This window comes from Leptodactylus fuscus, chromosome 1 (assembly GCF_031893055.1).
Source record: "Leptodactylus fuscus isolate aLepFus1 chromosome 1, aLepFus1.hap2, whole genome shotgun sequence".
Taxonomy (NCBI): domain Eukaryota; kingdom Metazoa; phylum Chordata; class Amphibia; order Anura; family Leptodactylidae; genus Leptodactylus; species Leptodactylus fuscus.
Genome location: NC_134265.1, coordinates 123,830,069 through 123,857,881, shown reverse-complemented (window position 1 = coordinate 123,857,881; position 27,813 = coordinate 123,830,069). Strand labels below are relative to the sequence as shown.

The 27,813-nt window shown below is 42.5% G+C and overlaps 1 protein-coding gene across 1 annotated transcript in view; it reads left to right on the top strand.

The window, feature by feature from the left end:
- The window catches only part of RBM19 (RNA binding motif protein 19), a 47,775-nt gene extending 28,137 nt beyond the window's left edge, over positions 1 to 19,638 (top strand). The window contains exons 18-25 of the mRNA XM_075276558.1: positions 3,168 to 3,228; positions 4,837 to 4,916; positions 5,988 to 6,043; positions 7,672 to 7,788; positions 8,582 to 8,687; positions 16,779 to 16,899; positions 18,065 to 18,150; positions 19,193 to 19,638. Coding sequence (XP_075132659.1) covers positions 3,168 to 3,228; positions 4,837 to 4,916; positions 5,988 to 6,043; positions 7,672 to 7,788; positions 8,582 to 8,687; positions 16,779 to 16,899; positions 18,065 to 18,147 — 624 coding nt within the window. The 3' untranslated portion in view covers positions 18,148 to 18,150; positions 19,193 to 19,638. The remainder of the gene's footprint in view (positions 1 to 3,167; positions 3,229 to 4,836; positions 4,917 to 5,987; positions 6,044 to 7,671; positions 7,789 to 8,581; positions 8,688 to 16,778; positions 16,900 to 18,064; positions 18,151 to 19,192) is intronic.
- The last annotated feature ends 8,175 nt before the right edge of the window (positions 19,639 to 27,813 follow it).

Genomic DNA, 27,813 nt, shown 5'->3' with positions numbered 1-27,813 from the left:
AACTTATTCTCATTTTTGCAGCAATTTTCAGTAATGGTAATAATCCTTGAAATTAAATCAAATCCAGATTTCACCTTTACAAATCTACCAAACCCACAAAGCTCTATTCACATTACTATCCTATTAATATTATAAATGTGAAAGTTTGTGAGTTTGGATGTTTGTGGGTTTGTGTGTTCGGATGTTTGTTAGTCAATCACGCAAAACCCGCTCGACCGATTTGGCTGAAATTTTCCACAAACATAGTTAATACACCCCATTGCGCAATAGGCTACTTTTCGTCACAATAGCGCACATACGTTTTTCCCAGGACCCCCACAAACCCCAAACTCACATCACCATCTCTGCAATCTCACACACTTTGGACCATAGCAAGCCACAAAATTCATATTGCCCTCTACAGCCTTGCCCCTAACCCCACACAATCACATATACATATACTTTACCACTTTGCCCCTCCCCTTAACGATACTCCAGGAGGCTCTCTTTAACGCTCCGGAGCAGCCATGTTTGCCAACCCCCACCGCTCTGACAATCCGCCACACCGCCCACCCATGTCAATACCCCTAGGCGGTCTAATAAATGCAAAAAAAAAAGTTTAAAAAAAGTAAAAAAAATATTAAAAACAACAAAAAAAAAAGGATTAAAAATTCAAATCACCCCCCTTTCCCTAGAACACATATAAAAGTAGTTAAAAACTGTGAAACACATACATGTTAGGTATCCCCGCATCCAAAATCGCCCGCTCTAAAAAGCTATACAAATATTTTTCCTGTTCGGTAAACGCCGTAGCGGGAAAAATGGTCAAAAGTGCCAAACCGCCGTTTTTTCACTGTTTTGATTCTGATAAAAAATTGAATAAAAAGTGATCAAAGCAATAACCTTTTCTGAAGATGGTAGAACTACAAAGTACACCCAGTCCCGCAAAAAAAGACGCCATATACATCCCCGTACATGCACGTATAAAAAAGTTACGGCTGTCGGAATATGGCGACTTTTCAAAAAAAATTTTTTTAACAGTTTTGGATTTGTTTTTAAGGGGTCAAAATGTAACTAAAACCATATAAATTTGGTATCCCCGGAATCGTAACGAAACACAGAATACAGGGGACATGTCATTTTGGTTGCATAGTGAACGCTGTAAAACCAAAGCCCGTAAGAAAGTCGCAGAAATGCATTTTTTCTTGAAATCCACCCCATTCTGAATTTTTTCCCTGCTTCCCAGTACATTATATACAATAAATAATGGTGGCATCATGAAGAAAAATTTGTCCCGCAAAAATTAACACCTCATATGGCTCTGAGAGCGGAGAAATAAAAAAGTTATGGGGTTTAGAAGGAGGGGAGTCAAAAACGAAAGTCAAAAAATGCCATCGGCGGGAAAGGGTTAACTTCAAATACCGCTGTCCCAAAGTCACTATGTAAAGTTTCTCACAACACCGTATAGCAGCTCTAATACAAATTAACTTCAACACAAAAGTCTCACGTATTCTCTGAATTACAGCAAAAACAAGATACAAACTTACATTTCATATCCCATACCTTATACACAGTACGAAAACCTTATCCACGCCTGTATATACCCACTGCTACAATCACCGCAGACGAAGTCGCGGGTACCAGCTAGTGTTTCTCTATTTCCCCTCAGCCATACTCCCAACTTTGACCTATCTTTTTATAACTTTTCAGATATAAGAGTGGGTGTCTTTAAGCATTCTGAAGCCCCCAATGATTGCTAAAACAATGGGGCACTGTGCCCTTCAGATTGACTATACTTATAGATTGTGGGGATAATGTCTATCCTTAGGGAGAGACCACCTTCTCAGGTGTGTGGAGACTTATACAGTCATAGTTGCTCCACTGCACGGGAACATGGGAAGAATATGCAAATCTGTCTCCCAAGATGTAAACAAGGAGACAGTGCCTTTGTTATGCTGCCCTCTATAGCAAGCACCCTGAACAACATGCCCGACTTCCCAGAAGACTGCATGATGCGAGGTTAAAACCAAATCAATTTCTCAGCTACGGACGGCACCGTTTCTGTCTGTCTCTTTGGACTTCATCAGCGCAGCCTAGAGAGAATTGATTTGGTTTAAGTGAGAGGCTGAGAGACCAGATTGTGGGGATAACGTCTATCCTTAGGGAGAGACCACCTTCTCAGGTGTGTGGAGACTTATAGCCATAGTTGCTCCACTGCAAGGGAACATGGGAAGAATATGCAAATCTGTCTCCCAAGATGTAAACAGGGAGACAGTGCCTCTATAGAGGGTGCTTGCTATAGAGGGCAGCATAACAGAGGCACTGTCTCCCTGTTTACATCTTGGAGACAGATTTGCATATTCTTCCCATGTTCCCTTGCAGTGGAGCAACTATGGCTGTATAAGTCTCCACACACCTGAGAAGGTGGTCTCTCCCTAAGGATAGACGTTATCCCCACAATCTGGTCTCTCAGCCTCTCACTTAAACCAAATCAATTCTCTCTAGGCTGCGCTGATGAAGTCCAAAGAGACAGACAGAAACGGTGCCGTCCGTAGCTGAGAAATTGATTTGGTTATAACCTCGCATCATGCAGTGAAGGCTTCTGGGAAGTCGGGCATGTTGTTCAGGGTGCTTGCTATAGAGGGCAGCATAACAGAGGCACTGTCTCCCTGTTTACATCTTGGGAGACAGATTTGCATATTCTTCCCATGTATCCTTATAGAGTGAAGTGAGTAGTGTGCTTACTCAGATGCTTTGTAGGAGTCCATACACCTCTTTGTCTTCTCCCCAAGAACCGAGCAAGGCCAAAAGTGCAGAGATGGATTAAAGTCTTCAAATTCACCAGAAGTGATGTCATTTTATGAATGCATACTGGAAAACCTCACTTTCAGCATAAAGAAAAGGACTACAATTAAAGGGGATTTCCAGGCTAAAAAATATTCAATACTTATTCTAATGGGAGCAAAGCTGCAGTGATGCGGCTCAGCCACTATACAGAGAAAGGAGCTGTCTGCTACTAACTCCATTCTCTGTGCATTTTTTGCAATCTGATATCAATTACCTATCTTTAGGATGGGTCTTCAATATTTTTAGCAAGGAAATCACTTCAAGTCATATGGCATCTTGCATTGTGTCAAATAGTTTGTTCTGTCTTAAAATATGAATAATATATTGTATTCTTTCTTCAGGTCTTCTCAAAAGTCGGTGCTGTAAAAACCTGCAGCATTTCTAAGAAAAAAGATAAGCAAGGTGTGTATCTCTCACTATTTCTGTGCTCAGTGTTTTAACAGCTGAAATTGAGACTATTGTGAAATGCAAGGACCTGTCAAGTGTAAAATGCTACATGCCATACATCCTAAGATTGTCCCAACATTACTACTTTTAAATTGCTCCACCCATCACCAAGATATGTGCCTGGAAACTAATCCTGATTCTCCAAGTGGGTGATAACCTTTTGTATGAGTCTGAAAAAATAAAAGGTTACCGCCCACTTGGAGAATCAGAGCTAGTTTATATATAATCTGTATATCATATCTTTTGAACAGTTGCATCCAGAATTGTTCAGGAGCACCACAGCAATCCAAGGAGGTATGGCATGTAGTATTTGTACCTGGTGACAGGCCCTCTGTAAAGGAATAAAGCTGTGCTAGTATATGATACACAAAACATGTAGCCAGCATACGCTATAGGGAGGAACACTAGCGTATCTGAAAGTTTTGCTTGCCAAAAGCCATACAAACGGCCCCAGCCCTGCTTTAACCTCTGTGATCAGAGAGGCCTCTGGCATAACATAACTTTCAAACAACAATTTGTGTCATTAATACATTTTATAATATACTTAATTTTGTCTCCTTCCTGTGAAATACTGCACATCTTTAATCTTTCCCTTGTTTCTCAATTTCTCTATTGAGATCTAAAATCTTTACACTGCTTTCAGTCTTTGTACTGAGGGGTAGACTCTTGCATAATACAAGAAGCTTGAGGACGGGGGTCACGTCAAACAGATAGATTGCAGCCATTTTAAAGCACAGAACAGTGAGCCTGGAGTCTTCTGAAAGATGGGATACTCATTTTTTATATGACACCAAAATTGTAGTTCTACTTGTAACATTTCTAGAGAAACCGCCTGTTGAAAACAGACAAGATTGGCATATTTATATACCGCTGCTCCCAATCCCAACTGGTGATATTATAGGAGAAGTAATACTGTGGTCATATAGAAGCTGAGAATCTTATCTTATGTTGTGTTTTATAATGCTTGAGATATATATATTTGAAGCGCCAGTCCCTCTGTACACTTAGTGCAACTAGTTTACAGATTTCAGAAACAAGGGAAAGAATAAAGAAGTGCAGGATTTCACAGAAAGGAGTGATAGGTCCTGCTCTCCCAGCCATATGCATGACCACCGCTGTATTTTTGAGACCATTGTTCCGCTTAGTCTGGGTTTCCCAGAGGTTAGACTCCTCTGATCATATATTTATCTTCAGGTTTTTTTCTTTAATCATGATAACTGCTCCTAGGTTGCAACCCCTAGGACGGTTCTTATGGGAACTGCTGAGCAGTTCTGCTCTACCTTGTTCTCATAACTTACATGGGGGTGAAGGGGAGCTATGGAAAAAAAGTGTAGCCCATTTATCTTCAACTGTACTTCTAGTTTTCTCTATGGAGGATATGAGAACAGCACTGCATGGCTGTTCTGCCAGTTATTCCCACCTCGGCATCGATTTTTTTTTTTTTTTTTTTTTTTTTATAATGATGATGGGATTAACCCTTTCATTATTCTCAAGGTGTCTATAAGTAGCTTAAAAACATAATAACTTTTTCAACAAAATGCTTAGATTATGTTTCTTTTTTAGGGAATCTTTTGTCTATGGGCTTTGGATTTGTGGAGTATAAAAAACCAGAGCATGCACAAAAAGCACTACGGCAGCTGCAGGTATGTCCTTTTAACCTACGGTGAATATGGACTGTTTTATCCGTCATGTGAGAGTTGTCCTTTTAGTAGATATCCTTTACAATTTGTTGCATATTTATATGCACAACTGTTATTTCTTAATATAAAATATTACTTTTACCTTCTAAAATATTCATGATCTATTTATACAGAAGTCTTGGTATGTTAAACCTCTTCTGCTTTCACTGCTTGTGTGTTGTTACTTATTACAATTAGATCCAATCTCCCCCCTCCGACTATCCGATATACTGCTTCTATTGTACTCTGAAACTTAAGAGATAAGGATCACCTTAAGTCATAGTGGCCTATGGAATATATATATATATATATATATATATATATATATATATATATATATATATAATATATATATATATATAATTTATTAATAAAAAAATCAGCAGCAGGGAAGGCGGCAATGTTCACATATATGCAAGATGGAAACTGCACACTCCCACCCACATAGGCTGCTGTTGAAGCAAAGCTCATTTTTGTTGTGCACAAAGGGAATGACACTGTAACAGAAAGGTAGAAATACATGTTTAGGATGTATCAGTGTTGTTCTATTACCCTGTGTGTATTAGCCCCCGCAACCTTTTTTCAGGTTTCTCATCGAGACAAGGAATTCCACTTTAATGCTTCTTTATAAGAGTCAGAAATACTCACCCAGACAGTAGAGTTACATGCTAAAGGTTTTGTTTGCATGTAGTATCCACTGGGAAGTACACTGCATATGATTTTATGCAGCTCGCACAGGATTCAATCTAAAAATCTACCGTAAATGCTGTGAGCGCCCCTTAATGGCAGCTGCAGGCCTGTGACTGTGTGTTGGAAAGAAGGGAAGCAATGTTATGTTGGCCCTCCTCTCTGACCTCTCCTCTCTTCTTCATGACCTGCCTAGATGGTAATACCCTACCTTTGCTTAGAAATCACCAATAGTAGGTCTCTCTGAATGTGGTGGTGCTCTTATAGTAGCTGTTTGTATTTAGAATTGAAAAACATCCACGTCACATACAAGATGTAAACTGTGTGTACTTTATTTTCTTCCACTAGCACTGTAATGTGGATGATCACCAACTAGAAGTGAAGCTATCAGAACGGGCAGTCAGGTGAGTGTGCATTCAGTGCATTGGTGATGCATGTGCAGCGGCTATCTAGGATATTTGTTATATCATTATTATATCAGTTGCACTCTAGAGAAAGCCACATAAGAGGATTGCTTATTCCAAATGAGTACACAGTAAATATCTAGAACATGAATACCTGGAGCACAGGTTGTGATAAGATATCAGTACAATATGTAGAATATTTGTTTCCGCTACAAAAAAAAAAAAAAGAAAGAAAATTAGGCCTTTACTAGTATGTGGTTGTTAAATGATCTCATTGTGATATATTCTAGTATGTTTGTAGTGCAAGATTGCATTTTGCAGATTAAGTGGTCACTTGGATTGTATGGAAATGTAATAGTGACTTGCTTCAGCTAATTTTTGCAGAATAAACTCAATTCACATCTGTCTTAGGCTGCAGATTCTATTCTTTAGAAATGCAGTGCTATTTATCCTATTACAATGGCGACACCTTGGCAGGACCCAGTGGAGACTATTATAAGTCAGTGGGGTTTGTCTGGCACTGCAGTTGTCCACCATGCAACAGATCATCACAGCATTATCGTTATGGTTATTAAATAAATATTTTAGGACTACATCCCCACAAGTAATCTCCAATCCTCTCAAGACTCCTTCCTTCGTTCTGGTCATATCCGCTCATTACACAACAGCCTCCAAAACCTCCCCACTGCATCCCCTGTATGCTAAAACACACAACCACGATACAAGACACTGTCCCCCACAATCACTACCTTCAATGGGAACCTGAAGACTTAGCCACAAGAGATTTGTCATGCACAGTTCTAAAAAGTGTAGAAAAATGTGTTGTAGCAAAACATCAACTTCAAGAGAAAAACTAAAGAAACTGTCATTGACTCCAAATAAGGCTGGTTTCACACTTGTGATGGAGACACTGCACAGAATCCACCTAAAATCAGGAGAGTGAAAAGTCCTGAAACCAGGCGAACCCCATTATAGTATAAGAGGTCTGCGGGTTGTCGCGTGTAACCGCTTTTTAAGCAGACAGGATCTTCGTCTTTCGAGTTACAATGCAGACCCGAACGATGGAAACCAAACGCTAGTGTGAACCTACTGTAAATCCAAATTTTATACATAATGCATTTATAAGGCAATAATAAAATTTGGGGTCAGCTCATTAAAGTGTTCCTTTTCCTATTTGTCACACCTCTTGGACAACTAGACAAGTGTCCTCCATTCCATCCAGTGAAGCAGTCTCTGGCTGTTGCATCAAGGCATATGGACCAGCCAATTTTTCCCAGAAGTGTGACCCTCATCTGTTTTAGATTTTTTTTTTTTTTTTTTTTTTTGCAGTATCCTATGGACATTCTAATGTCTATAGTAGGAAATTGCAAAGAAAATTATTGGAAATTACAAAGAAAGTGGCGCTTATCAACATGGTCTATCACTCCATACCCTAAACACTGGTATAATGAGGTGGCCACATCATCCATGACCCCGACACCGTTCACACATCTGCTTATGCTGTTCATAAGTGTTCATATATATAGAATATGATGCTGTTATATAACCAATTCGATGGTTAATATTTTATTTGTACGCTTTAGACACTGGTTACAGGATAAAAGATTGTTTGCTATTGTGTTTTACAGACCAGCGGCCGCCGCTAATGGTAAAAAACAGGTGACCAAAAAGCAGAAGAGCTCAAAGATTCTTGTCCGAAATGTCCCCTTCCAGGCTACAGTTAAGGAAGTCCGAGAGCTTTTTAGGTCAGTATCTGTTTGATAACAACTTGTAATATTACACTCTGTTCACCAGGGGGAGCTCTAGCACTGTGTTTCTGGAGCGTAAGCTGAGCTTGTGCTGAGAAGCAATGTATTTGTGGAGATCCAAACATTAGTATGCTATGTATAACCTTACCTACATCTTGTCATCTTTTCACACCCGATTCTGACTATTGTGTTAAGCAGTGAGCACTATGGTACCTATTGGGATTGAGTGACCTTGTGTCTCATTCATGTCACAATTTGGCATCACTGCAATGTTCACGCTTGGCTATCATTGTTTATCTGTGTGTCCTTGGTATGTACCATAGACACACTGTGCAGGCTGAACACTATTTTTACAAATCTCTAGGGCTGATAGTAATTTTTTGAGGTGTACAGAAGCTTTTGTCAGAAGAATGTGGCAAGATGTCTTGGTCAGTGATGCTTTTTCTTCTAAGAAAAACATTCCTTTGAGGATTTAATATATCCTTCATTTGTTTTGCTGTGTTCTGTAATGGGATTATTGTCTGTAGTAGGAACCCTAGGTGAAGGAGAGGCTGTGACCTGGAGAGAATAAATCGTTGTCTCATAAGATGGCTCGTGATAGTTGAAGATGGAATAGGGAGTGAAAAACATATTAAAGGAAGCAATTCCATTGCATCAATAATAAGCATAGACATTGTGTTGTGCAGTGATATCTGTGGTATGAGGTATACATTGGCCTTATGATACTGGAAACGACAGCAAACCGGTCAATGTCACTCTCATTGCTAACTTTTCTCCCTATTGAACATAGCACTTTTGGTGAACTGAAGACTGTTCGTCTGCCTAGGAAGATGGCTGGCACAGGAGCTCACCGGGGTTTTGGCTTTGTGGACTTTGTAACAAAACAAGATGCCAAGGTGAGGACAAGGCCTTGGTGGTAACCCTGCTTTACATTATGGATGTTGTATTTTAAAGACAACCAAGACCTAAAGTGTGCTACATGTATGCTGCGGTTACATGAATCCTGCGGTTACATGTATGCTGCGGTTACATGTATGCTGTGGTTTACATGTATGCTGCGGTTACATGTATGCTGTGGTTTACATGCTTTGTCACACATACTGGTTCTTGTAGGTCTTACCATGCACATACCTCTTCCACTTTTTATTCAGCATTCTTCTACTAGCCTTTTGTGCTGCTCAGTTTCTGCATCTCATCTCATGCATCACTTTTTTTCCGCCTCTAGACATGGGGATCCTGTTTTTCACCCCCCCTTAAATAGCTGTTTTCACACTGCCTGTTTCCCAATTAACAAGTGATGCATCTGTGTAAATAAACAGGCAGAGGGGGGCGATGTTTAGATGCTGGATTCTCCAATTACATCCTCATTTGTAGTTCAGTATTCTCAGGTCTAGTAATATTTGGCTCACACTGTGTCTCGACCTGGTCCTTATGTCTTTACAGGCTGGTATAGCACAGCCTGTGGCACTAGACACAAGCAAACACAACCTGTGACCCAGGAAACTAAGATTGCTTTCCATCCAGAGAGATCAGGACGTTTAATCCTTGAGCTCCTCAGAGATATACAATATTATAGCTGTATGTCCTTGACCTATATGACAGTTTTGCATAGAAGAGACCTCTGTCTTGAACAAAAGCCTTTTTGTATTTTACTATACAATAATCCTCATCTGTCGCGGCACTATATGGCTCATTCTTTTGCATGGATTAATCTGCTTGGAGTCCAACTGATTTGGAAACCCTTCACCTAGTCCATTGTAGTCATTTCAGGAATTTTGAATGTGTTCTATTCTAAATATAAAGGGACCACTTTATTTAGACTGGCATATAGTATGTCATTGTCTATGAACGGCCACGCCAGGATGGGATGCTCTAAAACAGTAACTTCTGACATGCCTTGTAAGCCAGAAAACCGGACTACAAGGAATATTAATTAGTTCCAAAGTGTTCTTTATACTAATAAATTATACTTGGTTTTTAAGAATTAATAATCTCACACTTTAATAATAAAAATAATAAAATAGGCCACAGAATACACATTAGTATATCAAATGATATAAAAGTAGCCATTAACTTCCATAGTATATACCTAAGGGGGCGTTCACAGTACCGTTGGATTCCGTCAGCAGTGTCCGTGGCTATTGTCTGTTACAAGATTTTAGCAACGGACACTAGCTGGTCCATTTGAAATTTCTATTCATTTCAATGTGATTTTATCTTGTGTCCGTTGGTGATTGTTTACATCAATGTCCGTTTTTTTTTCAAGCGGACAAAAAAAAATCCTATATGCAGGACTATTCTGTCCGGACAGCAAGTGTCTGTTATTTTTTTTAACATTGAGGTCCAAGTGCAACGGACAGTAACTGATAGGCATCGGTTACTGTCCGTTATTTTGTGTCCGTTTATTTTCTGCACATGCTCAGAAAGCTTAAACAGCATATGGGCCATAGTTCCACCTGTGATGCGCCAAGTCTACCACGACGAATACTTCATGTGCATTGAACTTTTTTTAAAGATGAAGTAAATAAAGGTGAAGTGATTTTATACTTTAACCGGAGTATGCTGGAGTTTGTAGTATATTGGTTTCCATTGCCGATGTGAGTCCGTCGGCTTCCTTGCATCCCGGATTATGATTTTCGGAAAGACAAGTGGGTGAGCTGGACATTGAGCTGTTTATCTATATAGAAAGGTGTCCGAGCACACAGTAAATCAAGGTTGGAACATGCAGTACATTACTACTTGCTGCATAGGGCAGACCTCTCCAGAGTCCCGACCCCTGTCCGCTTCCAAAAGTACCTACAGTTGACATGTGAGCATCAGCAATGGACCATACTTCCATGGTAGTTCAATGATGTAATGAATCACATATTATTATCATGTGATATTTATCATGTGAATAGTCGGTTGCAGGTTGTCACTTTTTTGGGAAATAGATGACACCAGGATGCATTATGGGAACATGATGAGCAGGCTGAGTAAGTGATTCTCTTCCAAGTTCATGTTACTGTGACATGTTCCACCTACCTAAACATCACACCTCCATGCCAACAGCATCCCATAATGACAGTAGCCACTTTGAGCAGGATAAAGCCCCCCGAAACACTGTCATGTTCCTCAAACCATTTCTGATCAATATTTGCAAAGAGCTGAATGAGATGACTTGGCCTCTAAACTTCCAAGATTTCTCTCCATTAGTCATCTGTGAGATGTGCTGGTAAAACAAGTCCGATCTATGGAAGCCACATGTCTCCGCTTTGCATAAATCATCAGTACAGAGTGTGTATTTATGGAGGATAACACTATTTCTGGCCATTATATTAATTAGACATTGCATTATATAGCAGTAGCTTGCATTTCTCTCCGAGCTGGTGTGTGGAGATTAGCTCCTATACACTGTACACAATGAGTAGAGAACTGTCCCAGGACTATACATGACATATAGAAAGAAGTATTCACCTTTACTGGTTGTGATTGCGCCAATTAAGCTGCAACATCACATCAAGTAATTTGTATCATCTTATATCAAATAAATGAAAAAAAGTTGCAGTACTCCAGTGAAAATCCAACTACAAACAAGTGAAGGTTTATTAGCACATATCAGTACTAGAGATGAGCGAACAGTGTTCTATCGAACACATGTTCGATCGGATATCAGGGTGTTCGCCATGTTCGAATCGAATCGAACACCACGTGGTAAAGTGCGCCAAAATTCGATTCCCCTCCCACCTTCCCTGGCGCCTTTTTTGCACCAATAACAGCGCAGGGGAGGTGGGACAGGAACTACGACACCGGGGGCATTGAAAAAAATTGGAAAAAGTCATTGGCTGCCGAAAACAGGTGACCTCCATTTTAGACGAATAGTGGATTTCAAATCCGGGTCATATGAGAATGTGAACTTTGTGACTATGAGACAGGGATAGCTGTACAGGCAGGGATAGCTAGGGATAACCTTTATTTAGGGGGGAATGTTATTAAAAATAACTTTTTGGGGCTCTATCGGGTGTGTAATTGTGATTTTTGTGAGATAAACTTTTTCCCATAGGGATGCATTGGCCAGCGCTGATTGGCCGAATTCCGTACTCTGGCCAATCAGTGCTGGCCAATGCATTCTATTAGCTTGATGAAGCAGAGTGTGCACAAGGGTTCAAGCGCACCCTCGGCTCTGATGTAGCAGAGCCGAGGCTGCACAAGGGTTCAAGCGCACCCTCGGCTCTGATGTAGGAGAGCCGAGGGTGCACTTGAACCCTTGTGCACCCTCAGCTCTGCTACATCAGAGCCGAGGGTGCGCTTGAACCCTTGTGCACACTCTGCTTCATCAAGCTAATAGAATGCATTGGCCAGCGCTGATTGGCCAATGTATTCTATTAGCCTGATGAAGTAGAGCTGAATGTGTGTGCTAAGCACACACATTCAGCTCTACTTCATCGGGCTAATAGAATGCATTGGCCAGCGCTGATTGGCCAGAGTACGGAACTCGACCAATCAGCGCTGGCTCTGCTGGAGGAGGCGGAGTCTAAGATCGCTCCACACCAGTCTCCATTCAGGTCCGACCTTAGACTCCGCCTCCTCCGGCAGAGCCAGCGCTGATTGGCCGAAGGCTGGCCAATGCATTCCTATGCGAATGCAGAGACTTAGCAGTGCTGAGTCAGTTTTGCTCAACTACACATCTGATGCACACTCGGCACTGCTACATCAGATGTAGCAATCTGATGTAGCAGAGCCGAGGGTGCACTAGAACCCCTGTGCAAACTCAGTTCACGCTAATAGAATGCATTGGCCAGCGCTGATTGGCCAATGCATTCTATTAGCCCGATGAAGTAGAGCTGAATGTGTGTGCTAAGCACACACATTCAGCACTGCTTCATCACGCCAATACAATGCATTAGCCAGTGCTGATTGGCCAGAGTACGGAATTCGGCCAATCAGCGCTGGCTCTGCTGGAGGAGGCGGAGTCTAAGGTCGGACCTGAATGGAGACTGGTGTGGAGCGATCTTAGACTCCGCCTCCTCCAGCAGAGCCAGCGCTGATTGGTCGAGTTCCGTACTCTGGCCAATCAGCGCTGGCCAATGCATTCTATTAGCCCGATGAAGTAGAGCTGAATGTGTGTGCTTAGCACACACATTCAGCTCTACTTCATCAGGCTAATAGAATACATTGGCCAATCAGCGCTGGCCAATGCATTCTATTAGCTTGATGAAGCAGAGTGTGCACAAGGGTTCAAGCGCACCCTCTGCTCTGATGTAGCAGAGCTGAGGGTGCACAAGGGTTCAAGTGCACCCTCGGCTCTCCTACATCAGAGCCGAGGGTGCGCTTGAACCCTTGTGCAGCCTCGGCTCTGCTACATCAGAGCCGAGGGTGCGCTTGAACCCTTGTGCACACTCTGCTTCATCAAGCTAATAGAATGCATTGGCCAGCACTGATTGGCCAGAGTACGGAATTCGGCCAATCAGCGCTGGCCAATGCATTCTATTAGCCCGATGAAGTAGAGCTGAATGTGTGTGCTAAGCACACACATTCAGCACTGCTTCATCACGCCAATACAATGCATTAGCCAGTGCTGATTGGCCAGAGTACGGAATTCGGCCAATCAGCGCTGGCTCTGCTGGAGGAGGCGGAGTCTAAGATCGCTCCACACCAGTCTCCATTCAGGTCCGACCTTAGACTCCGCCTCCTCCAGCAGAGCCAGCGCTGATTGGCCGAATTCCGTACTCTGGCCAATCAGCACTGGCTAATGCATTGTATTGGCGTGATGAAGCAGTGCTGAATGTGTGTGCTTAGCACACACATTCAGCTCTACTTCATCGGGCTAATAGAATGCATTGGCCAGCGCTGATTGGCCGAATTCCGTACTCTGGCCAATCAGCACTGGCTAATGCATTGTATTGGCGTGATGAGGCAGTGCTGAATGTGTGTGCTTAGCACACACATTCAGCTCTACTTCATCGGGCTAATAGAATGCATTGGCCAATCAGCGCTGGCCAATGCATTCTATTAGCGTGAACTGAGTTTGCACAGGGGTTCTAGTGCACCCTCGGCTCTGCTACATCAGATTGCTACATCTGATGTAGCAGTGCCGAGTGTGCATCAGATGTGTAGTTGAGCAAAACTGACTCAGCACTGCTAAGTCTGCATTCGCATAGGAATGCATTGGCCAGCCTTCGGCCAATCAGCGCTGGCTCTGCCGGAGGAGGCGGAGTCTAAGGTCGGACCTGAATGGAGACTGGTGTGGAGCGATCTTAGACTCCGCCTCCTCCAGCAGAGCCAGCGCTGATTGGCCGAATTCCGTACTCTGGCCAATCAGCACTGGCTAATGCATTGTATTGGCGTGATGAAGCAGTGCTGAATGTGTGTGCTTAGCACACACATTCAGCTCTACTTCATCGGGCTAATAGAATGCATTGGCCAGCGCTGATTGGCCAGAGTACGGAATTCGGCCAATCAGCACTGGCTCTGCTGGAGGAGGCGGAGTCTAAGATCGCTCCACACCAGTCTCCATTCAGGTCCGACCTTAGACTCCGCCTCCTCCAGCAGAGCCAGCGCTGATTGGCCGAATTCCGTACTCTGGCCAATCAGCACTGGCTAATGCATTGTATTGGCATGATGAAGCAGTGCTGAATGTGTGTGCTTAGCACACACATTCAGCTCTACTTCATCGGGCTAATAGAATGCATTGGCCAGCGCTGATTGGCCGAATTCCGTACTCTGGCCAATCAGCACTGGCTAATGCATTGTATTGGCATGATGAAGCAGTGCTGAATGTGTGTGCTTAGCACACACATTCAGCTCTACTTCATCGGGCTAATAGAATGCATTGGCCAATCAGCGCTGGCCAATGCATTCTATTAGCGTGAACTGAGTTTGCACAGGGGTTCTAGTGCACCCTCGGCTCTGCTACATCAGATTGCTACATCTGATGTAGCAGTGCCGAGTGTGCATCAGATGTGTAGTTGAGCAAAACTGACTCAGCACTGCTAAGTCTGCATTCGCATAGGAATGCATTGGCCAGCCTTCGGCCAATCAGCGCTGGCTCTGCCGGAGGAGGCGGAGTCTAAGGTCGGACCTGAATGGAGACTGGTGTGGAGCGATCTTAGACTCCGCCTCCTCCAGCAGAGCCAGCGCTGATTGGTCGAGTTCCGTACTCTGGCCAATCAGCACTGGCCAATGCATTTCTATGGGGAAAAGTTAGCTTGCGAAAATCGCAAACTGACAGGGATTTCCATGAAATAAAGTGACTTTTATGCCCCCAGACATGCTTCCCCTGCTGTCCCAGTGTCATTCCAGGGTGTTGGTATCATTTCCTGGGGTGTCATAGTGGACTTGGTGACCCTCCAGACACGAATTTGGGTTTCCCCCTTAACGAGTTTATGTTCCCCATAGACTATAATGGGGTTCGAAACCCATTCGAACACTCGAACAGTGAGCGGCTGTTCGAATCGAATTTCGAACCTCGAACATTTTAGTGTTCGCTCATCTCTAATCAGTACCATTGTGGAATTGAAATGTTGTACTGATATGGGCTGATTCACTTGTTTTTCTTTGGATTTTTGCTGGCGTGCTGTGACTTTTTTCATTTATTTGATATATATTATATAGATAGATATATTATACCGCACAAGTGCTTCAGTGTGTAGTACCTAGATGCTTCCTCTGAATAATGCACAATGTCTTTGCATCTCTGGCTGTAAGAGATTATATACAACTACCTTACCTCTCTATTTGAAAGTAGTGGATACTAGTGTAGTTCCAACAATGTGATATCCACATGACTTTAGATCAGACCGCTCCTAGAAAAAGAGACTTCCTTGAAGATCTTTGACTGCAGAGAGCTTAACAATAGCTTTTTCCTAACATGGTTGAACAGAAATTTTGCTAAAGTCAAGTTCACGTCTGCATTAGGAATATTTTTTTGTTGTCCCATCATAGGATGGATTATAAGTTGTGATGCGTCTGTCAAATGATGGACACCAAGAAACCCTGACGGATCCCAAAGACTTATAATGTAGTCTGTTGGTTGCTGCAGTGGTGTTTAGCATTTTACTGGAAAAATCAGTACTGCATGCAGTGGTATTTAAGACTGTCCAACGCACTTGTGAATAATAGAGTCTTACAGAGTATTGTAGTAGAATATTCTTTATTAAAGGAGTTTTCCAAACGTTCTACATTTTCTCATATACTTTGTGCAAGACCTTGACCCAAGTTTCATTGTTTTCTTTTGACTTCTACAGGGAGATATATAGTCTGCTTATATAGAGTATGTCACAAACAAATGCAGCTCCATGTCAGGCAGCATGTTATAGAGCAGGAGGAGCTGAGCAGATTGTATAGTTTTGTCAGAAGAGAAGATAAGTGGGCACTCCGACTGACGGCTATCTCCTTATATACAGTGATACATGGGAGTTGTCAGGTGCTTTGCTTGGAGACCATTTCTTTGCATAGAATGAGCAAAGTAAAACTTATTTACCGTACATCTTTGTTCTAAGTCTCTCCCCATAAAATTATACCTCAGTCTGCTCCATATCTGCCTGCAGACCCCCCCCCCCCTCCCCCTTGTAGGGCACCTCAATGATTAGAAATGGAGTTCTTTTATTTCTAAATTTTTATGTAGGTTGTGCATGGAAAGATTACCAGGATAGATACGGGTCCCACCTCAAAGACTCTTACCAGTAGAGTCTTTCATGACCCCCATAGAAGTAAATGGAGTGCTTTCACTCACATGCTCTGCTTTCCATTTTGGTCTATGGAAGTAAGGGAAAGAACTGGGTAGTAAGCACTCTGCTATTTGCAACCAGGTGAATTTTGTACCCATGGATCCCGCCCAGCAAAGATTTGTCAAGGTTACCAATTACGCACCATGAATGCAAATTACTTTCCACATTTTTAGTTGTTATTTAGCACAACCATGCGATGCTTTCCAATTATATATACATGTTTTTATCATTCTTTTTCTGTGTTTTTTAATACTTGTTGACTGTTTCCTTTCTCCACAGAGAGCATTTAATGCTCTATGCCACAGTACCCATTTGTATGGACGTAGGCTAGTCCTGGAGTGGGCAGACACTGAAGATAGTGTGGAAACTCTGAGGAGAAAGACAGCTGAGCAGTACCATGGTGAGTAGCCAATTGGGCCTGAATGTCTGCAACAGTAGATTTTGTACTTATCCTTGGCGTCCATGTCCCACCAGACAGCAGGCATACACTGGGTGAGCAGACATTGTGCACAAGATGACTTCTCCATATAAATAGCAATACTCCTTCTTTTTGAATGCTTCTTCAGTAGATTTCTTCATTTTTAGAGGCTTTCCACTCTGCTACTCCAAACCACAAGTTTAGTATCAATCTATTTTTTTCATCTAATGCAGGGGTAGGGAACGTATGGCTCTCTAGCTGTTGCAAGACTACAACTCCCAGCATGCATACTTGCTCTGCTGTTCTTGGAACTCGCATGGAAGTGAATGGAGCATGCTGGGAGTTGTAGTTTCATAGCAGCTGGAGAGCCAAAGGTTTCCTACCCCTGATCTAATGTAATAATTTCTCATTTTGCTGTGTCTCTTCTTTTTCTTCTTATAGTGTATGTTTTTCTTGTAACAACAGGGATGACTTTTTTTTTTTCTTTTTTTTAAGTTAAATTGCATCTTACTCTGGTTTAGGTTTTTTTTTCCTTGTGGCTATTTTTTGCCTTATTGTTCATGCGTCTTCTAAGCTTTTGCCCCTTTTTTTTATTTGCATAATTTCCTCCTTGGCTTTCACTTTCCTTAACTTCTGAATTCTTGCGGTCCTCTCCTCTGGCTCGGTCTGCGCTTCTCGCCCCCTCCTTCCTTCTCTCTGTCAGCAACTGTGTCTCCTAGCAGGTTAATTAGTATTGACTAGTTTTCTGCATTCTGTAAACATGTCAGTCAGTGGGGCCTCCCACTCCATCCTCAAAGGAGGGAACTTCCCTGGAGAAGACAGCAGGGCAACAGTGAGAAATAATGCAGGGGATTTGGGGAATATAGCTGTGCCACTCATCCAGGCAGTCACCCTTCAGTGCATGAGATACTTAGACACGTCTTTTGGCTACGAGCTTCATTTTGCTGTGGTTTTCAGGTGCAATACATAGATGTACGTGAATGATATGTCAGAACTTTTCATACTAACCTTAGAATTGTTGTGACATGGAGAGCTTTTCTTGCATATTCAGATTGGCCAAAACGTGTCTGATAGATATGAACATCTTCTCTGAAACCCTAAGTTGATCAATCTCTGAACATGTTGGTTTTTCATTTGCCTTTTACAGGTTTGCCGAAAAAGAAGAAGAAATCCTCTGCCCTGATGGAGGATTTCATGGAGAGCTTAGAGCCGGATGATGTGGATGAGTAAGATGTAAGGCTTATGGTTTTCCTGACAACATCTTAATGCATTTAGGGAGGGAGATAGTGTGTCCACTTCTTCCTGCTTTCTCTGCCCTACACATAAAAACAAACCGCCAGCCAGTAAATACGCCATGCAGTAGTGCCATGTTTTTGCCACTGTCTGTCCCATAAGTCTATAATATAGCTGTTTATCTGCAGCAGACGCATACAGGCAATTTGTTCCTGTGCGGTTCTTTGCTTGTATTTGAATTGTACTATTTCCATATTACACTAGTGTTGTATGGCACTAATTTATAAATCTGTTTATATTTGTATGCAAATGCCTTTATCTACCTTTATGCATGCCCATGCTGACAGGTGGTGTCAGCACATAGTGCAGGTAGCTAGGAAAACCTGGTCGAGCTACAGCTTTCTGCTTGGACAGATGAAATGGGACGATGCCCCCCTTTTCCTCCCCCTGGGCACCATGTGATTGACACTTACAAATGACCCAGCTGAGCGCGCAGCGCTGTGACCGAGCCGCTCCTCCCAGACTGCCAGCGTTTTGTCATCTCATTACCAGCCGTCCCCTGATTCCACTCAGCCGAGAGAACCTTTAATACCAGCAATCTCTGTGTAACACAGTGGCCAGATGGGCTCCTCTCCCCCTTCTCACCAAGTGCAGCCTCCCTCCTCTGGATACCCATTCTGTCCATCGTTGTATTTGCTCTCTTCTCCTTTCTCAGGATCTCCTCCCCCTCGTCTTATATTCACAGTCCTTGCATGCACTTCTCTGGTACATATTCTGTATTGCTTCATAGCTAATTCTTGTCCTTTCTTTCTCCTTTTTTCTCCCATGTTTGGGTTAGTGAATACCTGTTTATCCTTCCCCTTATTAGGGTGAACTTAATATTTCATTGTGTAAAATGTCCTGTCACATACCAGTATACCGCATGTTTGGCAGGCTGCTCTCAGATATCATGCTTGCCAGCATCAGATTTTCATTGCCAATGCTTTTTGCTTTTTTTTTTCCTTCCAGTTAACGCTACTTCCCTTTCTTCCCCAACGTTTAGGGTTTCTCAGCTTTGAAGCCATTTTCAGCCATCAGTCTAATGACATCTGTGGGGTGACTGAACCCCAATTGGACACCGTTTGTTGGACCCTCTCATTGCACTGTTTGACTTTCAGTACAAGGAAGAATTTTATACCAGAAAACTTGTTACCTGCAACTTGCCATCACTGGACATTTTTTACGGAGTGTTTTAAAAGCGCCATCACGAGCGCCATAATGGCAACTGGCAAATTTTTTATCTATTAAGGGGCTAGATCTGGTCCCAAGATGGTTAACAGGGGTGAGCCATTCCTCTCCCAGTGCATTATGGGACTTGACAGCTCTCTAAAGGAAGTTCTCCCTGACATACAGAGACAGAATCGCGGGTCTTATTAATCATATTTAATGCTACATGTATAGGCCCAGGGGGGCTGTAAAGAGGCCTGCTTGTTTAATTAAAAGTCCCGTTTTCCATATTTATGGTTCTTGATTCTTTTTAATATTGACAGCTTGAAGAAAAAAAATCTGTAAATGAAATTAGTGTCATTTAGGAACCAGCAAAAGTCTAGAAACTATGAAAATATCATGAATTTATCGGAGGTAAAAAAAATCTCTGCGGGAGGACACCAGTAACCATAAAAAAGAAGATTATTGTTGTTTGTAATGTTAAAATATGATTTTTATTCACGTATGGGCACAAAGTTTTTTTTTATTAATATTTTAGATTTTTAGTGTGCTTTTTAGCTACTGGATAAAATCAGTCTGACGGCAAGGTACTAGTGGGTGCTAGAGTATGGACTATACCCTTGTACAGACTGTCTAGGGTTAATCCCTGGGTTGTGGGGCAGTGTGAAGATGTTAACGCAATGTGACATTTGTGAAATTGAGCCTCAGCGTTGCCACGGTGACAGCCGGACCGCCATGCTGCCTGATGAGATGTTAAATGGTTTTGGCCTCCTGTCAGTGCGAAACCCTTCCCCAGGGTGGGGGCTGCTGCTCAAGGGACCCTTCACTTCATCCCTGCTCATCCAAAAACAGGCAGAGGTGATGTCCAGCCATGGGATAGGGTTACTTTTTATTTATAAGCTAGCAGCTCTACACTCATTTTTCCTGGCCCAATGAGAGTGTTGCAAGTGTGCCATCGTCATGTTATCTTCTTTCTGCACCAACACACAATTAGTCATAGATGTCATTTCACATATATACAATGATTTCTGCAGAATTATATCATTTTTTCATTTCCTATACTATGATGCTTGTTTTCTGTTACTCTAAGAAGGAACAAACAGTAGTATCAATTTTTAGACTTTTGTCGCTGCACTTTTTTTTACCCTTGTAACTTGTGTGGCTGACGCTAGGTTCACACCTGCGTTCTACTTTCCGTTTTGTGCTTTCCGTCTTCTGCATGCCAGAAGACGCAAAGCACAGACCGGGTCCGGCCGTGAGCGGCGGTGAGCGTTTTAGGCTCTCCGCCGCGAAACCGGATTTTTTAATCCGGACACAGAGTACTGCATGTCCGACTCTGTGTCCGGATTAAAAAACCCGGTTTTGCGGCGGAGAGCGCAAAACGCTCACCGCCGCTCACGGCCGGACATCTCTCTCACCCATTCAAATGAATGGGTGAGAAAGACTCCTGCAGGTTTCTATCTCCTGCTCTGTTTTATGCAGGAAACGGAAACCTGCATAACGGAGAGGGCAACACAGATGTGAACGAGCCCTTAATGAAATTCTCCATTTACACAATTTCAACATTTTTGTAAAAAGCATTTTTTTTTTTATCATTCCTTTAATGTCGCTTTTAGTGAATCAACCAATAATAGTAATTTGATTTGTATCAGTAAAATTAGCACAAAATAACACAAAAGTGTATTAAGGTTTGAAAGGGACCATGTCATCAGATATTAAACTATTTTTACCATGTCGCTATCTGTTTTAAAAGCAATCCTGAGATGTTGCCATTCTCCCTCTGGCCACTGCAGGTAATAATATGCAGGCACTTCCTGTTTTCTAGTGATCACTTTTCAACCATTTACAATAGGTGATGTCACAGCCACTATCTCCCCCTTCCTGCACATAGCATGCCAACAACGTTCCTCCATGAAAGTTTCTGTGATCCATATGGCCGCTCATGCGACCCTCATATTCATATGCAGCAAAGAAAAGATTAGAATGAAAATGTCTCACTACATGTTTTTAACTACCATAAATAACATAGCTGATGTGCTCCATTTAACTAAGTGTAGGATTTTTCTCAAATGATTCCTTGAGGACCATAAATGGTTGATGTGGTTGCATGTCTTTCATTCATTTTCCCCTAATATTTCTACAACTACCTCTTTGCACACACAACTGTGCAGCAAACTATAAGAAGTTTTGGTATGCTGCATTTACATGTAATACAGTCTTCTCCATGCTTGTGAATTTCCGCATATATTTTTAGGGGGCAACTTTCAATGTTGCTTGTACAGCTAACTAAATCTGCTTCGTAGACATAGGTACTGAGAAGCTTTCTAAATAAGATTGTTCAAACAACATAATATAACCATATGCAGTAAGCCAGCAGTATTTAAAGGGATTCTACCACTAAAACACTTTTTTTTCTAGTTACCACGTCGGAATAGCCTTTAAAAAGGCTATTCGTCTCTTACCTGTGGAAGTGCTCTCCGCCGCGCCGTTCGTTCAAAATACCGGTTTGTACCGGTATGCTAATGAGTTCTCTCGCAGCGATGGGGGCGTCCCCATCGCAGGAGCAGCGATGGGGGCGTCCCCATTGCAGCTCGAAAACTGACCGCGGCGCCGCCTCTCTGGTCTTCGGTGTCCTCCCCTTGCTTCTTCAGCGTACTGTCGGACGCCTGCGCAGTACGCTCTGTTTGACGAAGATTGCCGAACGTACTGCGCATGCGCGAAATTGCGGTCCCAGCCATAGTGCGGGCACCGCACTTTCGCGCATGCGCAGTATGTTCGGCAATCTTCGCCGAACAGAGAGCATACTGCGCAGGCGTCCGACAGACGCTGAAGAGGCAAGGGGAGGACACCGAAGACCGGAGAGGCGGCGCTGCGGTGAGTTTTCGAGCTGCAATGGGGACGCCCCCATCGCTGCTCCTGCGATGGGGACGCCCCTATCGCTGCGAGAGAACTCATTAGCATACCGGTACAAACCGGTATTTTGAACGAACGGCGCGGCGGAGAGCACTTCCACAGGTAAGAGACGAATAGCCTTTTTAAAGGCTATTCCGACGTGGTAACTAGAAAAAAAAGTGTTTTAGTGGTAGAATCCCTTTAAAAGAATAAAAAGTAGTTCTGACTACTGTCAAAATATATTATAGAGAATATATTTTGTTTTTAATGTAAGATTTTGTAATTACATTTAAGTCCGCAGAAGACAAATAATGGGTCTCATTTATCAATACTGTGTTGCAAAAAAATGGGGCCTGTTGTGCGGAGCAACTTTAACCAGTTTTGATAAACTATAAAAATATGTTTGTTCTCTTTTTAAAGTTGCAGCTGTTTGAAGTTTTCCCAGCGGCAGCCATATTGGGGATCTGTACAGCTGTGTGCGTGCGTTATGAAAGTTGAATTAAAGGGCAGTTAATTGACAGAGATCTTAGACTATGGCAGACCCCAGGAAGTGATGTCATTCAGACGCCCAACCCCAGAGACCAACAAGTGACATGGGAGATCTGTGTATATAGTGTTGCTATCCTGCCTTATCTAGACCTTCAGCTTATAGGGCTATCACCCACCCTCTAATGAAAATGAGATGCTTCTACTTATTCTCTCTTATGCCTGGTTCACACATCAGTATGCCATCCGTCCGTCTGAATTCCGTTTGAGACTTTAAAACGGACTGATGCACATACTGATTGTATACTGACACCTTTTTATGCTGATAGCAAACATATAATAAATGTCCTCATCTCTACTCTGTTTACAATTTTCTACTTTTAATCCCCTTATCTGTCCTCTAGAGGACGCACAGCATAAAAAGGTGTCAGTATACAATCAGTATGTGCATCAGTCCATTTTAAAATCTCAAACGGAATTCAGACGGACGGATGGCATACTGATGTATGAACCAAGCCTTAGTCTACACAGCAAAGCTTATAGGTTAGCTGCAGACAGCTGGCCACATTATCTAGTTGTGTCAACGCTTTGGTGACCATTTTCGGAAAGTACGTTCTCTTTAGGAAATTGGTATAGGATGTTGGACAGAACGTGGTCAACATTCACTTTAAGTAGGACGTTAGAGTTTTTTCCTCATATAATTTCAATATAACTTCTCTCAGACGCATTTACTTGTGTATTGGAAATAAAAGGTCAAATAAACGGGAAGCAGACCACCAGTTATTCTATAATTACTCTCCCTTAGACAACTGTGTAAAGCATGTCCACATTAGGAACGTGTATCGTTTTGTTGGTATATTTTGTTGCATGACTTACCACCATATAACTTCCCGCTGCACATACAGAGCACTACAGTTGTGAACCACTAAATTCTTTTAATCTATTTCTTTTCATTTAACCAGTTAATAGCACGTGTTTTCATGCAGGCTGTGTTACAAGTTTTGATTATTCCTGCGATTATTCTCTCTGTATGCCTTATCAAGACCATGCAAAGGAGTTATTGAATTGACCCATTTGAGTAAAAATGTGGACCACATTTAATAATCTGTTTATGCCAAATTTATATGTGTAAATCATTCCAAAAAGTCACAATTTGCATATAAGTTCAGTCTTTTGTTACACATTCAAAAAAGGATCTTAAAAAGTGGGCATGGGGAGGGGAATGGAGTTATGGAATATCAGTCTTCATAAAACTGCCCTGCCATTTTGTCTTCATTCTATGTGCACACCTTTTTATACATTAAATGCCTCATTATTCATCACTTTGACTTTCTAAGGAGATGTGTCACATTGACACTAACTTATATCGATTAGAAGGTAGTTTTTGTTGTAAGGCTACATTCACATCAGTGCATGGTATCCATCCGCACAGAAGTGTCAAATTGCTGGACAAAAAAAGTTCTGCAAGCCTGATTCTTTTTTTTTTTTTAGTAATTTCTTTTAAAAAAAAATTGAACACCATACCAAACCCCATAATAGTCAATTTGCTTGATCTGTTGCTTTTAATTTTTTAGAATATTTCCAGATGGGTTTGGCCGCCAGCAGTTGCAAATCCCTACCACTTAACCCATTAGAGTGTAATCATATGTGCCAAATGACAGGGGAAGTATGCCATGTGAATGTGTGCATTACAGTTTTTGGCCTAACGGATTATACAGTTGATAAGTGTTTTTAATCTTTTCACCTGTAAAAGCTATGGTCAAAAATCATTGTAAGGGAGCTTTCACACGGAGTATACGCTCCGGTCATTCTGAATGTAAAAGTCGTTCAGAATGAGCACGTAAAAACCAGCTCCCATTGACTTGAATGGGTGCCGACATACGCGCGTATCACATTGAAAGCAATAGGGAAAAAAGCCTCCCATTGATTTCAATGGGGAGCGCACATATGCCGGCATCCATGGAAATCAATGGGAGCTGCTTTTTACGCGCTCATTCTGAACGACTTTTACGTTCAGAATGAGCGGAGCGTAACTCCGTGTGCAGGCTCCCTAAGGCTAAAGCCCCATATTGTAGAAATGCAGCTTTTTTTGTTGTGGTTTTATGAGCCAAAGCGGCCAAAGACAGGAGTGGATTGAGCGGAAAGGAGAAATGTAAGAACTTCCAATATATATTCACATTTATTTTGCAGGCATTCTTGGCTTTGGCTCAAAAAAACACAACAAAATCTGCAACAAAAAAAGCTGCATTTCCGCAACATGGGGCCTTAGCCTCAGGGTCTACTAAGATGAGGTTTTATACATTCCTTTAATGGATGCAAATAGTCGACCATCTGTTACGTAGACATTGATGGTTTGGTTTGTTTGTTTTTTTTGTTTTTTTTTAAACTAAACAAAAAACACAGATCTGGTTTTTTTTTGTCCGTAGTATACTATACTTTTTTGTCTGTCCAAAAAGAAAACAGTCAACCAAGCCATATACATAGTTACATAGTAGATGAGGTTGGATAAAGACATCAGTCCATCAAGTCCAACCTATAACCCTACTATTCCTGTATATATATATATATATATATATATATATATATATATGTATATATATACACACACACATGTTGTTTTTTTTGCACTGCCTTTGCCTTTCTACTTGTGCAAACACATACTTAGGCTGAGGCCCCACATTGTGGAAAGTTTTTTGTTGCAGACTTTTCTGCGTGTTTTTGAGCCAGGAGTGGATTTTACAGAAAGGAAATGTCTAAGAGCTTCTTTTCTATTTTCCATTCAAGCCACTCCTAACTTTGGTTCAAAAAACCTTAACAAAATCTACGACAAAAAATGCTACGTTTTTGTAATGTAGCAGAATATATTTATTACCCATCCAGTGGACCATAAGTTTTATACAAATGGTTGCATTAGGGCCCCTTCACACGGAGTTTACGCCTGTGTATTCTGTATGCGCTCCGTGTATTCTGTACATTTTACACGTGTAAAAATACACATGTAAAATGTAGTTAGCCATTGAGTTCAATGAACATGCCATTGAACTCAATGGCTAACTACATTTTACATGTGTATTTTTACACGTGTAAAATGTACAGAATACACGGAGTGTAAACGCCATGTGAAGGGGCCCTAAGGGCTAGTTCACCCGTGAACTGCCCGCGTGGGTTTTGACACCGAGAGAGCCGCGTCTCTCTCTGGTCAAAACCCGCCTGCCGCGACCATCGTGGTCGCGGCTTTCCCCTCCGCTATCGGCTCAAATGAATGAGCCAACATAGGAGGGTGCTGCCGGGGACGGAAGCCGCGCGGCTCAACCCGTGCGGCTTCCGCCTGAAGATAGGGCAGGTCGCTTCTTTTCTCCGCTAGCAGCAGCCCGCCGCTAGCAGAAAAAAGAAGCCTGGCGGTCTGCACAGACCACCATTGTAAGGGGAGGTTTTTGACACGAAATCCGCTGTCAAAAACCTCCCCTGGGCTCACGTGTGAATGAGCCCTAAGGGTGCATTCACACTGAGTAAACGCTAGCTTATTCTGAACGTAAAACACGTTCAGAATAAGCGGCGTCTAAAGCAGCTCCATTCATTTCTATGGGAGCCGGCATACGAGCGCTCCCCATAGAAATGAATGGGCTGCTTCTTTCACTCCGTGCAGTCCCATTGAAGTGAATGGGGAGTGCCGGCGTATACGGCAAGCTCTGCTCATGCCGGAGCGTACACGCCGGCACTCCCCATTCACTTCAATGGGACTGCACGGAGTGAAAGAAGCAGCCCATTCATTTCTATGGGGAGCGCTCGTATCCCCGCTCCCATAGAAATGAATGGAGCTGCTTTAGACGCCGCTTATTCTGAACGTGTTTTACGTTCAGAATAAGCTAGCGTTTACTCAGTGTGAATGCACCCGAAGGGTGCATGCACACTACGTAACGCCGGGCGTGTATGAGAGCCGTACACGCCGGCGTTACAGCAGGGCTGCCGAACACTTCCCATTCACTTCAATGGGAGCGCTCGTAAACGCCGCTGTTACGAGCGCTCCCATTGAAGTGAATGGGAAGTGTTCGGCAGTCTGCCGTAATGCCGGCGTGTACGGCTCTCATACACGCCCGGCGTTACGTAGTGTGCATGCACCCTAACAGATCAGTGTGGAAGCTGCATTTTTACTGCCAAAACCTGGGGTGGGTTGAAACTGGATGACGCTAGGTTCACACCAGTGTCCCGGTCTCCGTTCTCAGGTTTCCGTCTTCTGCAGACAGAAGACGGAAACCCGTCAGACCGTGTCCGGCCGTGATTGCCAGTGAGCATTTTATGCTCTCCGTGGCAAAACCATTTTTTTTTTAAACCGGACACAAAGTCCTGCATGTCTGACTTTGTGTCCGGATAAAAAAAAAATGGTTTCGCTGCGGAGAGCACAAAACGCTCCCCGGCGCTCACGGCTGGATACTTTTCAAACCCATTCAAATGAATGGGTTTGAAAAATGACTGCAGGTTTCCGTTTCCTGCCTAGTTTCAGGCAGGAAACGGAAACCTGCACAACGGAGACCTGGGGCACAGACATGAACAAGCCCTGAGTTTTTATTTTTTTCATTATATTTAATCTGCTGCTTACTAGGGATTCTTTAAGGGGATCACTAACCCAGTTCACCAATGACCACGTATATGTGTGAACAGTATTGCTTCTTAAAACCATTCAGTAATCTATATTTCTATTACTGCAATAGTTAATTTCTTTTCCTAAATTCAGCTAACCAATAAAACCAGGTGCCTGGTAGGCACAAAATGGTTATATGGCGCACCTTGCCATGACTACCAAAGAAATGACAAATGACTAGTAGCAGCAGAAAATGTGTGTCCTCCACCCTAGTCATGAAAACACGGCAGATTTATAGCCCCAGCAGTGTATAAGCATGTATGGTTTTGTGTGAGCCTGTTAACTCCTTCACCACCGGACAGCAGAATAAAAACATTTTGTAATCTACAGGTGCAAACTCTTTATTTATTGGAAGGATTACCTGGCAGAATGACTTCACTATTAGAGTGGCACTTGTGCATCCGTTCTACATTTGTAGCATTTGATTCCCCTCCCAACCC